Source organism: Adiantum capillus-veneris, chromosome 4, assembly GCF_014529385.1.
Source record: "Adiantum capillus-veneris isolate H3 chromosome 4, ASM1452938v2, whole genome shotgun sequence".
Taxonomy (NCBI): Eukaryota; Viridiplantae; Streptophyta; class Polypodiopsida; order Polypodiales; family Pteridaceae; genus Adiantum; species Adiantum capillus-veneris.
The window spans coordinates 55490761-55503893 of record NC_140934.1 but is presented as its reverse complement, the minus strand read 5'-3'; the positions used below and the strand labels follow the sequence as shown (position 1 = coordinate 55503893).

At 44.0% G+C, this 13133-nt stretch overlaps 1 protein-coding gene across 1 annotated transcript in view; it reads left to right on the top strand.

Annotated features, from left to right (window-relative positions):
• Positions 1–7497: 7497 nt before the first annotated feature.
• LOC147459201 (uncharacterized) overlaps positions 7498–13133 on the top strand; it is a 41580-nt gene continuing 35944 nt past the window's right edge. The window contains exon 1 of the mRNA XM_086510513.1: positions 7498–7811. Coding sequence (XP_086366639.1) covers positions 7803–7811 — 9 coding nt within the window. The 5' untranslated portion in view covers positions 7498–7802. The remainder of the gene's footprint in view (positions 7812–13133) is intronic.

Below are 13133 nucleotides of genomic sequence, written 5' to 3'. Positions count from 1 at the left end.
CAACCCACAAAAGAGATGCATTTTTGGAAAAAATATGTTCCACTCTCGGGATTGGCTATGACTCCCTTTCGCACAAAAAAGTTCTTGGTCTCTTTCACAGCCAAATTGTAGCTTGCCTTGTAATCATCTTTGTGTATGCAGTACTCTTTACTCCCCTTCACTGTTAAATTTTGTGTTTTCAGCCGTAAGTACATGGGGTTTTTCTTGGAAATCAGTTTGATTTGGCGATTTGCATTGCACGAAGAGTTCGATGCAATGTGTATTATAAATTTAGAATTACCTTCCATAGTAGTTGCACTAGCAAATACATAGGTGACAACCACTTTGAACGGTTCATCCCCATCCCATTAAATTCCTTATAAGCTTTTGCTCTATCTTCTTCATTGAATTTGTCCAATAAGGATTGTGGGTCCACAAGTGCTAATCTTTGCATCATAAATATGTCGTGCGCAGTGGTGTGAGGCACATGGACTCGCGTCACCCTATTCTTTAATGAAATGTTATATTAACAATTGATAATACAAGTGCACCAATAGAAGTGTGAAGAAACTTACTTGTTGATCATGTCGAGCACCAATAGAAATTCGCCATCTCCGCAAGGTCGCACTTCACAATCGTGCACTTGACCTTTGGTGTAGAAAATTCATCCAACGGCTCCCACAATGCCCAATCTTTCCACGCATGGAGCCAGTGGTTTCCGTCCCATACAATGAACATTTTCTCCTCCATGTGAGAGAGCTCGAGAACTTCTCTAATTTGGTCATCAAATGTGACTAATATCGCTAACTCTCTCCCATAAGTGCCACGCCTATCGAATGGTAAGATCTTGTCCGGGAAAAGCTTCGGACACAATGAAGCGATCCATCATGGGTTGGTAACCTCTTTCAGCTATAGAGGTCGTTAATTCTACCATACAATCATTATCTGTTCTAATGGCTGGGTTGGCCAAAAGACGACAAAGGGGGATTCGAGGCAACAAGTGATTGTATGACACAACATGTGCATCAATCCAACCCGATGAGATGTGGCTATCAACCACGGATACAAAGAAATCGGTAAAAGGATCATTATCTGTATTTTTCACAAGGATGGTCGTTGATGTGACTGCACCCGTCCAAGGAGGCACTTACATCGTTGTCAAAACGGATGCTCCAATCACGGAACCGCTCTCTTGAGTGGTGTGCAGAGGAATTTCTTCTTGGGTGATTTGAATCATCATTTCTTCTTGGCGGTTCACGTCTTTGGAGTGCTTTCTTGTTAAAATTGGCATTTTGTTTGTTAATTAGGGTGCTTATGAATTCCAAAGAAATGATGAAAGGTGAAAGTAAGAGAAGAGGTTTGAAGGTGTGGGAAGAAGGTTTAAGAGAAATGAAATGAGAGAGTGGGAGGAGAAGGTTTGGAAAGGTGTGAGGTAATGAAATAAAAAAGGTTTTCTTTTCAAAGAGATAGAGATCAATAACGCTTAAGAAAGAGTGGGACTGTAGAAAAAATAAAGAAGAGAGAGTGAGATTTTATATGGGGGGGGGGGAGGAGGAGGGGGGGCGCGGTGGTGGGGGTCAAGGGGGTGGGGCGAGGCGGGTGCAGGCGAGGGGGTCAAGGGGGTAGTGCACGGGGGGTCAAGGGGACGATGCAACATGAGCAAAGGGAACACGTGGCGGGCCGAGGCGGGCGCAGGTGCAGGGGGTCAAAGGGGCGACGCTCGAGGACTCAAGGGGACGGCGCGGGCCAAGGGGGGATGGAGCGGCGCGGGCAGGGGGTCAAGGGGGGTGCGGTGTGGGTAGGGGGTCAGGGGGGCAAGTGGAGCAGCAGGTCAATGGGGGGACACGGGCAGGGGGCTAGGAGGGGCACTATGGGTCGTCGTCCACGTCAACTATAGGTAACCCGCAGTCCATGTGGATAGCCACACGGTGCACCACAATCCACGTGGACGACGGTCTTGTGGTCCGCATGCCATGTGACCTGCTGACACGTGGACATCCACGCGAACGTCCATGTGGCCTGCAGCATGCTAGCAAGCCACGCAGCACCGCAGAACGCTCGCATGGATTGCGGCGCGCCAGCCAGCAGGCGAGGCAATCGCCCCCTGTCCTCGCCCAGCCACCCACAGCCCCTGTCACCCCTAGCCCCGCCCCGCCCCTCCCCCGCCCCCATCTCTCTCTCTCTCTCTCTCTCTCTCTCTCTCACACACACACACACACACACACACACACACACACACACACACACACACACACACACACACACACACACACACACACAGAGAGAGAGAGAGAGAGAGAGAGAGAGGGGGGCGAGAGAGGGGAATGCAATTTTATAAAAAAATTAATATGGATTAAAAAATTTATTAAATAGTATTAATAACTACTAGGATCAATATAAAATGCTCTCTAAACACAACTAAACACTTTCCTCATCTCCTGCTTATCTTTTCTACTCTACTATCATGTCATGCACTATCTTCTTTTGAAGGGCTTTTTCCTTTACCAATGGGAAGATTATGTTTGGAGTTAAATATCTATAGGAGCATGTTGCACCACAAACATTTACTGTTTTGCATGCAATTGTCATGGTTGGGAGTGAAGAGTTGACAGTGCCAATGGAGAGAACAAGCAATCACTTGGGAGAGGAGTTTTATGTAGTGGACGAATCTCTCTATACAAACTTCGTGGTATTAGTCGAAGATGACACAGTCTCAAATTCAAGTGGCATGGTTACTCCCTTGGTGGATGTTCCCTACATAGACCTTACTAGTCCAAGGAAGGAACAACTCTGTGGAGAGCAAGCGTTGCAAAACTCTGTCAAGGTAAGGAGTACAAATAGTATTTTGTTATTTTTTAATGCAAGATGAATCCCAACACCTTGACGAAAGCTTCTTTCAAAGATAGTGGAAATCAAACAAGTGTCGAAAATACCAAAGGTGTACAATGGTAACATGGTGTTTGAGTTTCCACCGACCCTAGAAAAGGTTCATCCAATGGATGCTATGGAACATAAGTATGATCCACACCATTGTACCAAACCACAAACCTCAAACATCACATTTCCTGGAGTGTGTCACAAAAGTCAGTGTGCAAGTGCTCTAAAGTGTCTCAATGAAAGTTGTTCCAAATTGGTTAGTATTGGAAAGTCAAACACAACGCATTTCAATGGCAACATGCTAAAATTACCTTGCATTGGCAAGTTTTACGATGGACCTGGTGCCAAGATTACTTGCTACTATTGCGATCAACCACCCATTTGTTTGCGAACATGTGATTGTTTCGTATATTATGTCATGCCAAGGGATGAGAGCATGAGCAAATTAATGGTACATCAAGGAGCTCACCAACATGACATGAGGGATGGGTTATCAAAAGGGTTAACCGATAAAGCTAAAGAAATGGTTGCACAAGTTCTCCGTGTGGATAGACATGCAGACGCAAGAAAGATACAAATGTGTGTGGCAAAGGAAATTGTGACAACAACTTTGATGCAAGAGGGGGGCTCTAGCCATGTACTTGGTGAGCAAGAATTTTTAAATGTTGTTGAGGTAATGGGTCCCTTGGTGGAGGACAATTGGTGAGGATGCTTACATGTTTCTCTTTTTTGGACATAATATCTCAACGTAATTTAACTCTGAAATACAGGTTTTGAAGATCCGTGGTTGCAACTACAAATGGGCCAACAAAGGAGAGCTTTGGTGTGGACTCCTTGCTTCGGCTAAAAAGAGATTGCACATATGATTTTTTTTCACAAAATCAGCTTTCTCGGGCAAGGAATAGAAGGGGGGCGGTGCTTTGTGTTCAAGATGTCTTACAGTTGGTCATGCATCTGGATTGGATTTGGTTAATCAAATGCGATGAAGTAGACCTGGAGATCTTCAATAGGCTTGGGTGCAGTTTGATCACACTCACCGAGTGACGGATTGGGTGACCATGTCATGCCACGTTTACGATCCAAGGTTTGTTGTCTTAGGAACATATTTCAAAAGTTTGGCATATTTTAAGAAACAACAAACAATGTGTCCACTAATGTGCTTGTCTTATGTTGTAGCATGAAGGATCTCCTCACTATTGCAACTTATGAGATGAAAGAGGAAGCCATGAAAGCACAAATTCTTTTTTGACAGTGCATAAATGCAGTTATGGAGGGTCATGGATGTGAGAGAGCGGATTTCCATGGATTCATGGCGGACGAAGCTCGAGCCAACTGAAATGCAGTTCGCACCGTGTTCAATGGTGGCAAAGACAATGTTCTACAACATCAAGAGCGATCTTGCCTTTTTCATTGGAAACAACGTATGGTGGCATGCTCCACTAAGTACATTGTCTCTTCATCTAATCAAACTCACAAAGACATGTGTGAAAAGTGGCGTCTAGCCCCCTCTAAAGAGGCAGCTGCAGCGGAGTCTTGTCTCCTTCGACAATGGTGGCAAAATGGAAATTGCATGGATAAAAAAATCTTTGCAATGGACTCTTGGTTGAGTTGGTGGGAGATGCGTATTGCACATTGGGGGAGCATCATGACAACAATAGAGGAAAGTGATGATTGGGAAAACACTCCAAGAACCAACTTGGCCGAGAGCAAGCATGGTAGCTGGCTTGTAAGCGAAGGGTTTTATGAAAAAAATATCATTGTATGACGCATGTACTTCAGATATGGAAAATGCAATACTACAAAGCATGAAGGCAGTTGCTTACTCTCAAGGTAAACATATTGGAAAGGGTCTTTCACTAGAGAGACTCAAGGAAAGAGTTTCCTCTAGTCCAGAACAAGGGATAAAAGTAGTAAATGAGGCTACATTTGGAACACCAATGTATAAGGCTTGCACCCCTCCTGAAGGAGACAAAGAAACCATTCAGCAAAAGTGAGGGCCATCGATTGTGATTGATGTTGAGGATGAATTGACACATAGGCCAAAGTACAATGCAAAAACACGAGACCGCACAACACACGGAAGATTCAGGGGTAGTAGTAGATGGGAGTGAGAATTCCAAAGAGAAGACGAAGTTTTGTGTTTTGGAACAAAAGGTCAATGAAGCTATGTGGGCAATTAGAAGAACCCCTCTTGGTAGGTGTGACATGCTGTGGCACCCCCAACGGTGGAAAAAGATAACAAAATATTGTGGCATGTAGTAAAGGGACTCCTGCACCATCCTTTGAGGGGTATAGAAAACATCCAAATGGGCTATTCAGACATTGGTTTTGGTTCTGTCCCAGACATGTTATTCATTTCTATGTGGTGGATCATAATAAAGAACCAAGGCCAGCTCCTCCTCCAACAACTTGGCCGGTTGATCTCGGAACAAATGTCATTGATGAAGAAGTTGAGGTATTACTTGAAGGAGGATTTCAAGTGGAGACAGCTAGAAAAGATTGAGAGAGTGCAACAACAATGAAAACTCCTCCCAGAAGTGGAGGTGATTCCTCTTCCGCTTCAACAAAAGCAGGTAGTAGTGGTTCAATACTAAGAAATGGTATAAGAGTCAAATTTTGAACTTCCATTTCAGAGGAGATAGCTAAGGTGATTGAAAAGAAATGCATTGTAGACAAAGCGCATGAAGTCTTCGAGTTTAAGCATCACGTAGTGGATGGACATGTGGGGGTGTATGAGGTGCACATCAAGGATGAACCCTACTGCACATGCCCCTATATCACTGAAAGGGAGGCCAAGAAAAAATCTTATTTGGCTTGCAAGCATTTGTACTTCATTTTCTTGAGAGTTCTTAGATTGAGCCAAACTGAAAACATGTTCATACATCAACCCGTGCTAAGCAAAGTACATGTTTACAATGCTATTACCCGTGAACACACATATCCAAACTTAGAGTAAAGCCCATGATTGTACAATTTGTGACACATTTTCCGCCATGCATTTTAGATGGCAAAGTTGATATAGATTGGGTAGGAATTGGACCTTTGGCAAAGATGTTTTGGATTATCTTGGTCTATAAATCTTTTAATATCTCTTTTTGTTAGCAGTAATCTTGATGTAAATTGATTTTGGTGTATACTTCTCCTTGTGTGTGACGCACACGCACACACACACACACACACACAAAAGATTAAGCTTATACATCCCACAAAAAGAAAGTGATGATGCCATAATAACATCGCCAAAATTGAGAGCACGCACATCACATTTTCCATCCACAAACTTCACTACAAGACCAAGTTTCGCAAGTGCAGGTACAGATAAAAGGCACTTCTTGATCTTTGATACCTACAAAGCATCCAAAAGTGTCAAGACTTGCCACCCATAATAGTAAGCATAACCTTCTCAACTCCCTTAATTGGATAATGACACAACTGATGGTATTCCCGTGAAGGATAGTCTCAAGAGAAGCGAACAAATAATATTGACATAATTTTCTTTATTGCAATATTGTCAAAGTACCACACATGATTTATAGATTCGACAATACATACATCATGAATAAACGGGTCGAATTGACATTGTGCACTAAAAGCCCATTCTGCATCTTACACATTACTACCTGCCAAATTTGCATTGCAAGAAGCATTTGCAATGGTTGCATTTTACTCTTCTTTTGAGTCTTTTTAGCTTTAAGCTCAGGGCATTGCTTGATGAGATGATCACTTTCCTTATAGTAATCAAATTTCATATTCTTCTTGCCTTTATTGCTACACGTCTCAAACTTATTGCTGTTGTAGATATGGGGGCAACCTTTCTACCAACAACAAAAGCATTGGAGATGGCAACATTGGTATTTTTTCTTTTGTTGTGCAACCACACATGCATGTTTCATAGAATGCTGCTTAGCCCCCCCTTTTTTTGATTTGGCCACTTGCAACAATATAAATACAAGACCATCAAACAATATAGAGACATTATAGAGACTTGCATCATCATCCATAGAGCATATATCCCTAGATTCTCGTCTTACATCATAGCCACGAGCAATGTTCCCATGTATACAATAAGTGGATGGTTTTCCCCATCAAGTTTGTCCTCAACAAACATAATGGGAAAACATCATAACCACGAGCAATGTTCCAAACACGCTTTTCAACAAGGACATGTTGTATCATGTATGCCCTAAGTGGATGGTTTTCCCCATCAAGTTTGTCCTCAATAGACATAATGGGAAAACATCAATGACTATACTTAATGCAAAAGTTGCCTAAATAGGAGAAAAATTACACAAAATTAACTTGTGCTATCTAGCACAACCCATAGTGGACTAGAAAGCCCATGTTTTGGAGAATCATTGCAACACAAAAAAAAGCACTTGATACAGTTTCCTAAACCTGTTAGGAAAGTGATCCATCCTCTGTTTTTGTAAACACGAGAATTGTATTAATAACCAAAAGCGCCTTGCCTTGGCGGATGTTTTGTGCCCTTTGCAGCCTAAATTGATGCACAACACAAATAGCGCGATCCATGTATAGGGGCTTTTTGCCTGAAGTGCCCATTGCGGCAAAAAGCAATACCTTTGAGGATTTTTGCATAACCTCAAAGACATCATCATCCTATCCTACATGTGTAAATGCAATAATCCACTTTGGAAACTCGGCATAGGCCAGTGCGTCATGTTACATGTGGGTATTTCGTGCTGCCCCTCTCCTGGGTCTGCCGTGTGCTAGTAGATTGGGTTGCATAACACACTCTCCTCGTTACGAGCTTGCGATCCTCGGCCGCCCTCCCAATTTGCTGCTATTTGCTGTTTGTTGCCTTCCATCATTCGCGCGGGGTAGAGAGAGAGAGAGAGAGCTCGTGCTGCCCAAAACGGCTTGCTTGAAGTCAATTGAGTTCCCGTGCATCCTCGCAGGAGCTACATTTTCTAGCTTTAACACCCACAATGGACCAGGTACTCTGCCCAAAGTATCTTTCACTGTATTCTTAATATTGTCTCTAGAATTTGAAAATAGCTGGGTCAGTTCATGTTTACCGTTCTCGTTTTGCGGCATCTTTAGTATTCTACATTTGTATGCAAAGTGTGCAAATTTCTGGTATTTCGAAGGTAATTGGAATGACACAACGGTATGATTCAGCTTGTCTAAGAGCCATTCTGCACAACTCGGACTTTTGGGGGTGAAAGAAGTGTCCACACCTAGTTGAAGTAGTAGCTTTGCCTTCCGCGTAACACGCTCCTGTGCCACTGACATCTGAGTATATCAGTGTGTATGGTCAGTGTCAACTTTTACAGACCATCATCTGAGATGCATGAAGCTTTGCTAATACAGAGCTTCATTGTATATTTTGACTCCATCATCTTACTTCTCAGGTTTGTGTGTTATACCTCCTGAATGACCCCTATCATGGAAAAGTTCTCTAATGGTTTTAGTTTACATGTCTCTTGCTTGATACTCTTGAGAAATGGATAAGCTGAGCGTTATTATCAAAGCCTACATGTGGCGACCTTCATATCCTCATTTCTTCATCAGAACAAGTGAACCTCATTTGTGGTTGAGTTAGTGCTTTTGAAGCTGGTTGAGCTGTTTTGTTGCCAATCTCATGGCAGGTGCTGCAAGGGCCTGCCCCTTGTCCCCTTTGAAAACTTTGCCTAGTTTGTGTGCTGCCCTAGCAATATGGTGCCTTGCCCTTGTGTAATCAGTATGCTTCATGTTTTATTGCCTTGAAGTTACGTAAAGAGGTAGTGATAATGACCATTTTTGGCTCTTACTAGTGCTCTAATATGTAGTTGTCATCCTCCTATGGTGTCCAAAAGAATGCGTTATAGAAAAAGGTCATTGCTGGAGTCAACGCTGGAGAGGACCAAATATGAATGAAATTCCATTGGGGTTGTGCAAGTTAGCGAAGGGATGAAAGCCAAGTTTCCAACGGTGCTTGACAATCAAGGAGTTAAGGTCTTGTAACCTATTTTCCTACAACAGTTGACACAGTTGGATGTTGTGAACATAATTCCTCAAGTGACCCACAAAATTGTATATTATTTTTGGGTGCAAGAAAGTATCTTTAGCATGTGGCATCGTGAAATTGCATTTCAAATGCTTTACTATGCTATTCCTAAGAGTATAGGAGATTTCTTATTAAAGAAAAAACTCCAATGCAAAAATTCCAATTGTAATAAGTTTTGTATTATCTTTGTTGATCATTCCATTTAGGATGCCACACACTTCTTCCCATGATGAAATCTTAAAGGTGGTAGGCATGGCATGCACAAATCGAGGCTCAACACTTCCCATTGAACATGCACCTTTGTCGAACCTTAAACATGAGACTCGGATGCATCTACAAGCCATCACATCCTCATCCAGTATATCACATTAGACTCATCTGGATATGTTCTAGTACAATTTAGAGATGCATCTGTAGATGTTACAAATTGATGACGTGGCATGACTATCCGCGAAGAGTACGCTGTTGACGTGGCACGCTGTACGGACATGCTGACATGGCATGCTGTACGAATAGAATGACGTGGCAGTCGTATGAAACCCCCCAATTTTGCGATGACATGCTGACGTGGCAAATTGTACGGACGCCCGGTAAATCGCGCTGATAGCTGTATGGATTTTCGGTTTTTGTGTTGATGCTTTTTCCTTGCAGCTTTTGGAACTAGTTGCTTCAGGAACCAAATTGCTTTTGAGTTTAAGCTTTTGGGACTCTGCTTTTTGTATCCCTATGTAAGAATAAAAGGAGCCCAAGGGCCTCACTTCTCCGAGCATGTGGATGCAGAGTCTGAGAGCTGAGGACTCGTGGGAGTTGTCTCAAAGCGGTGACATGGCATGTCCTACGCCTGACAGGCTGATGACGTGGCATTGTGACGCGGCAGACAGATAGACGCCAACGTGGCAAGCAGGCAATACGGAGCCGTAAAACGCATTGACGTGGCACTGTACGGACGCTCGCTTTTTGCGTTGACCACGTTGATGTGGTAGGAGCGTACGAAATCCCGCTTTTGGCGCTGACTGCTTTTACTGGCAGCTTTGGGTCAAGTTGCTTTTGAGTTTACATGCTTTTGGGGCTCTGCTTTTGGCATCCCTTGTAAGAACACTGATAAAGTTTTGACACAAAGGACCTGACAGAACTTGTGATAGAAAGAAGAAAAACTCCCATAAAAAGAAGGATGCCCGACCCCGATTGACTGTGGAACAGAGAGCTGACTATCTCAAAGAGGGGAAGTGTTTTGGTTGCGGGGAATAGGGACGCATCTCCGCAAAGTGCCCCAAAAAGGCACAACGAGGACAAACTGAAGAAAGGTTGAGAGTTCTAGAGCAGTGGAAGAACGTGGCAGAAAGGGCAAGATGAAAGAAGGACTGGTACCGGATTGCATGGGGACCGCTGACCCAAGTCCCGATGGACGAATGTAAGGAACTTTCTCGCGCATGGGGCAAAGTGAAAGATCGGGAAGCCCTCATTTTCTTTGATGGAGGAGCCAAGGCCAACTTCATTTCACCTAAATTGGCAGTTCACTTGAGATTACGCCTAACAAGGTGGGGCCACCGGCGAAGGCATTTCTAGCGGTGCTCGGATGGGATGTTGCCATTACACCTATCATTGGCAAACTTTGTTTGCATTGTCAGGGATATTTAGGGCACGAGTGCTTTTACATCATGCCTTTGGAAGGGTGTGACGTCCTCCTAGGAATCCCTTGGTACCACAAGAAGAACGCCGTGGTCGACTATCGAGTCAAGAAAGCAACTTTGACCAATGAGAAGGGCAGGAAAATTATACTTGATGTAAAATTGAAGGGCGAGTCCATCCCTATTGTGTCGGCTTCGGCCATTTCAAAATTAATGAAATCCAGTCTTTTTGTTTACTCGATCTATTTGAAAGAATTGAATGATGAACAACGAACAAACATGTTTGAATTGGACAAAGAACGACAAGAATTTCTGCATACACATGCTGACTGTTTCTCAGAAGGCCTACAAGGCGAGTTACCTCCATCTCGTTCTAAGGACCACACTATTGATTTGATCCTTGGAACCACACCACTGAACCGGCTACCTTATTGTATCAGTCGAGCCTAGAATGAAGAAATCACGAACCAAGTGAAAGACTTTGAAAAGGGTCTATTATTTGCGTGTTTGTGGTGAACGGTTTGGCACTCCGTTTCTTTGTTCATCTACATTGCATGCACAGTCTTTTAGGAAGACGAGATTTCTTCCAGTCACTTTACATGGAATAGGTATGTTCATGTTTTTGTGTTGGAAGTGGTTTCAGGAATTTTCAGCCATGGAGATTCTTGAAGACGAAAGAAGCATGACTCTAGACGAAGTTGAAGCATTGAAAGGAGCCACAAAAAACTTTGTCGCTTTCGGCGCGGCCCAAAGAAGCAAGCGTTGCAGACCTTTATGAAGTTCAAGTATCGCACGACCCACGCATCGGAGTGGGCCGGCAAAGAATCCTCTCCAGGATTCCGGATGTTGTTGGCAATCTCCCTCGATGCCATCCAATTCGGTACCAGTACCTCACTTTGAAAAGGAGGGGATGTCACGTGACACATCCAACCCTATGTGTCCGTGGACAAGCTACAGCATGATTAGGGTTCAGTTCAGTCAAGTCAGTCTAGAATAGGAAGTGATCTGGCACTTTTGTGAGTCTGTTCGCAGACCGTGCATGTCCAGACACTTAGAGTAGATGCATATCCTCTGGTTGCACACAACATGACCATCAGATTCCAATCAGATCCCATCAGTAGCATTTTTACAGTGCATAGGCCTATTTTTCCTATTTTTGACATTTTTCACTTATTATTTTTAAGTGACTTTTGTTGGAAAGTAGGTAGGGCAATTTCACTAAGTTTGTATAAATAAAAACCTAGCGCTAGCACTTTCTGGCAGAAGAGGCAGCAGGAGCACCTTGCTCAACATGCAACTTCTCAGCAAGACCAACCCCTGCGACAACTCTCGCGTTTTCTCTCAGAAGGCCTAGCGTTTTTGCACCAGATCAGCCAGCGTTTTTGCACTTGCAGATTCCCAGCGACAGTAGACAACAGATCAGCCCTAGCGTTAGCAGATTCCCACAACAACACAACAGATTTCCTAGCGTTAGTAGATTTCCTCGCAAGGTCAGTTTTCAGCCCTAGCGTTTTTGGTTTGCAGATCAACCTCAGCGTTTTGCAGATCATCGCGACAGAATCATCCATAGGACCAGCGTTTTCAGCCTTTAGCACTCACAGAAGAAGTCCCGAACTTCGCAGATCTCACCTTCCCGCAGCAGTTCCTGGCTGCACGGTGGGTTCCATCGAAGTTTGCAGTTTCAGCCCAGAAAATGCAGATTTCAGCATCTGCGTTTTCAGCGCGTCGTCGCCGCATCGTGGCCATCGACATCGTCACCGACATAGAGTCAGAATTCAGCAAATAGAAGATTTGCAAATTTCAGCCCTTAGAGTTTCCAGATTTCAGCCCGTCTCGTCGTCGTCCTCATCGTCGGCAAGTCCAAGCATTGTAGAGATTCGTGCAATCATAAGTAGACCGCTCTCGCCATAGAGAGTGGGGCCTTCGGAGGAGGGTTTTACAACGTCTCTGGTGTTGTATTCTCTTCTCTATCTCTCAGTCTCATGCACTTCCATTCACATTGTCCATTCACTTTGTTTGTGTCCATTGCACTCTCTCACTAAAGGAACAGAAGGCTCTCCCTTCCGTAAGTAAAAGGAACCTTGAGCACAGTTCGGAGCACGCATCTTGAGCAAAGTTCAACATTCACTTCCGTTGCACCTTACAAATCTCCTGGTGAGGAAAACTCTTCTTCGACACTCCCATGCTCACCACCTCCAAGCGAAGTATCCATTCCGCTTCGGGTGATGACGATCCGCTGAAGTCTTTGGTTCTTAAGTTCACTAGGAACTTGGGTTCTTGTGGGTCTTGAGTTCTTAAGTTCTTGAGGTTCTTGAGGGTCTTGCGGTTCTTGAGGTTCTTCTTTTGCTTGCAATCTGTGTTAGAGAAGGATCTTCTCTTCACCCGAGTTCTGCTCTTTTCCTCGGGCGCACCCCTTGGCGGCCTTGCGCTCACACCAAGGTTTCTTTTTCCCACCTTACGTCGATTGGTCGGCCGCTAAGTGCATGGTCCTCTCTCAATGAGTGACAAGAGGCACAAGGGGAGGTTGGACAAGCCCTTCTTTCTTGGGTTTCCTGTCGCTCTTCAAAAACACGATTAGGAATCGACATGCCCAAGAGGACTTGGGTTACGTGCGACCGCAACAAGCAAAAAAAAATTCTGTG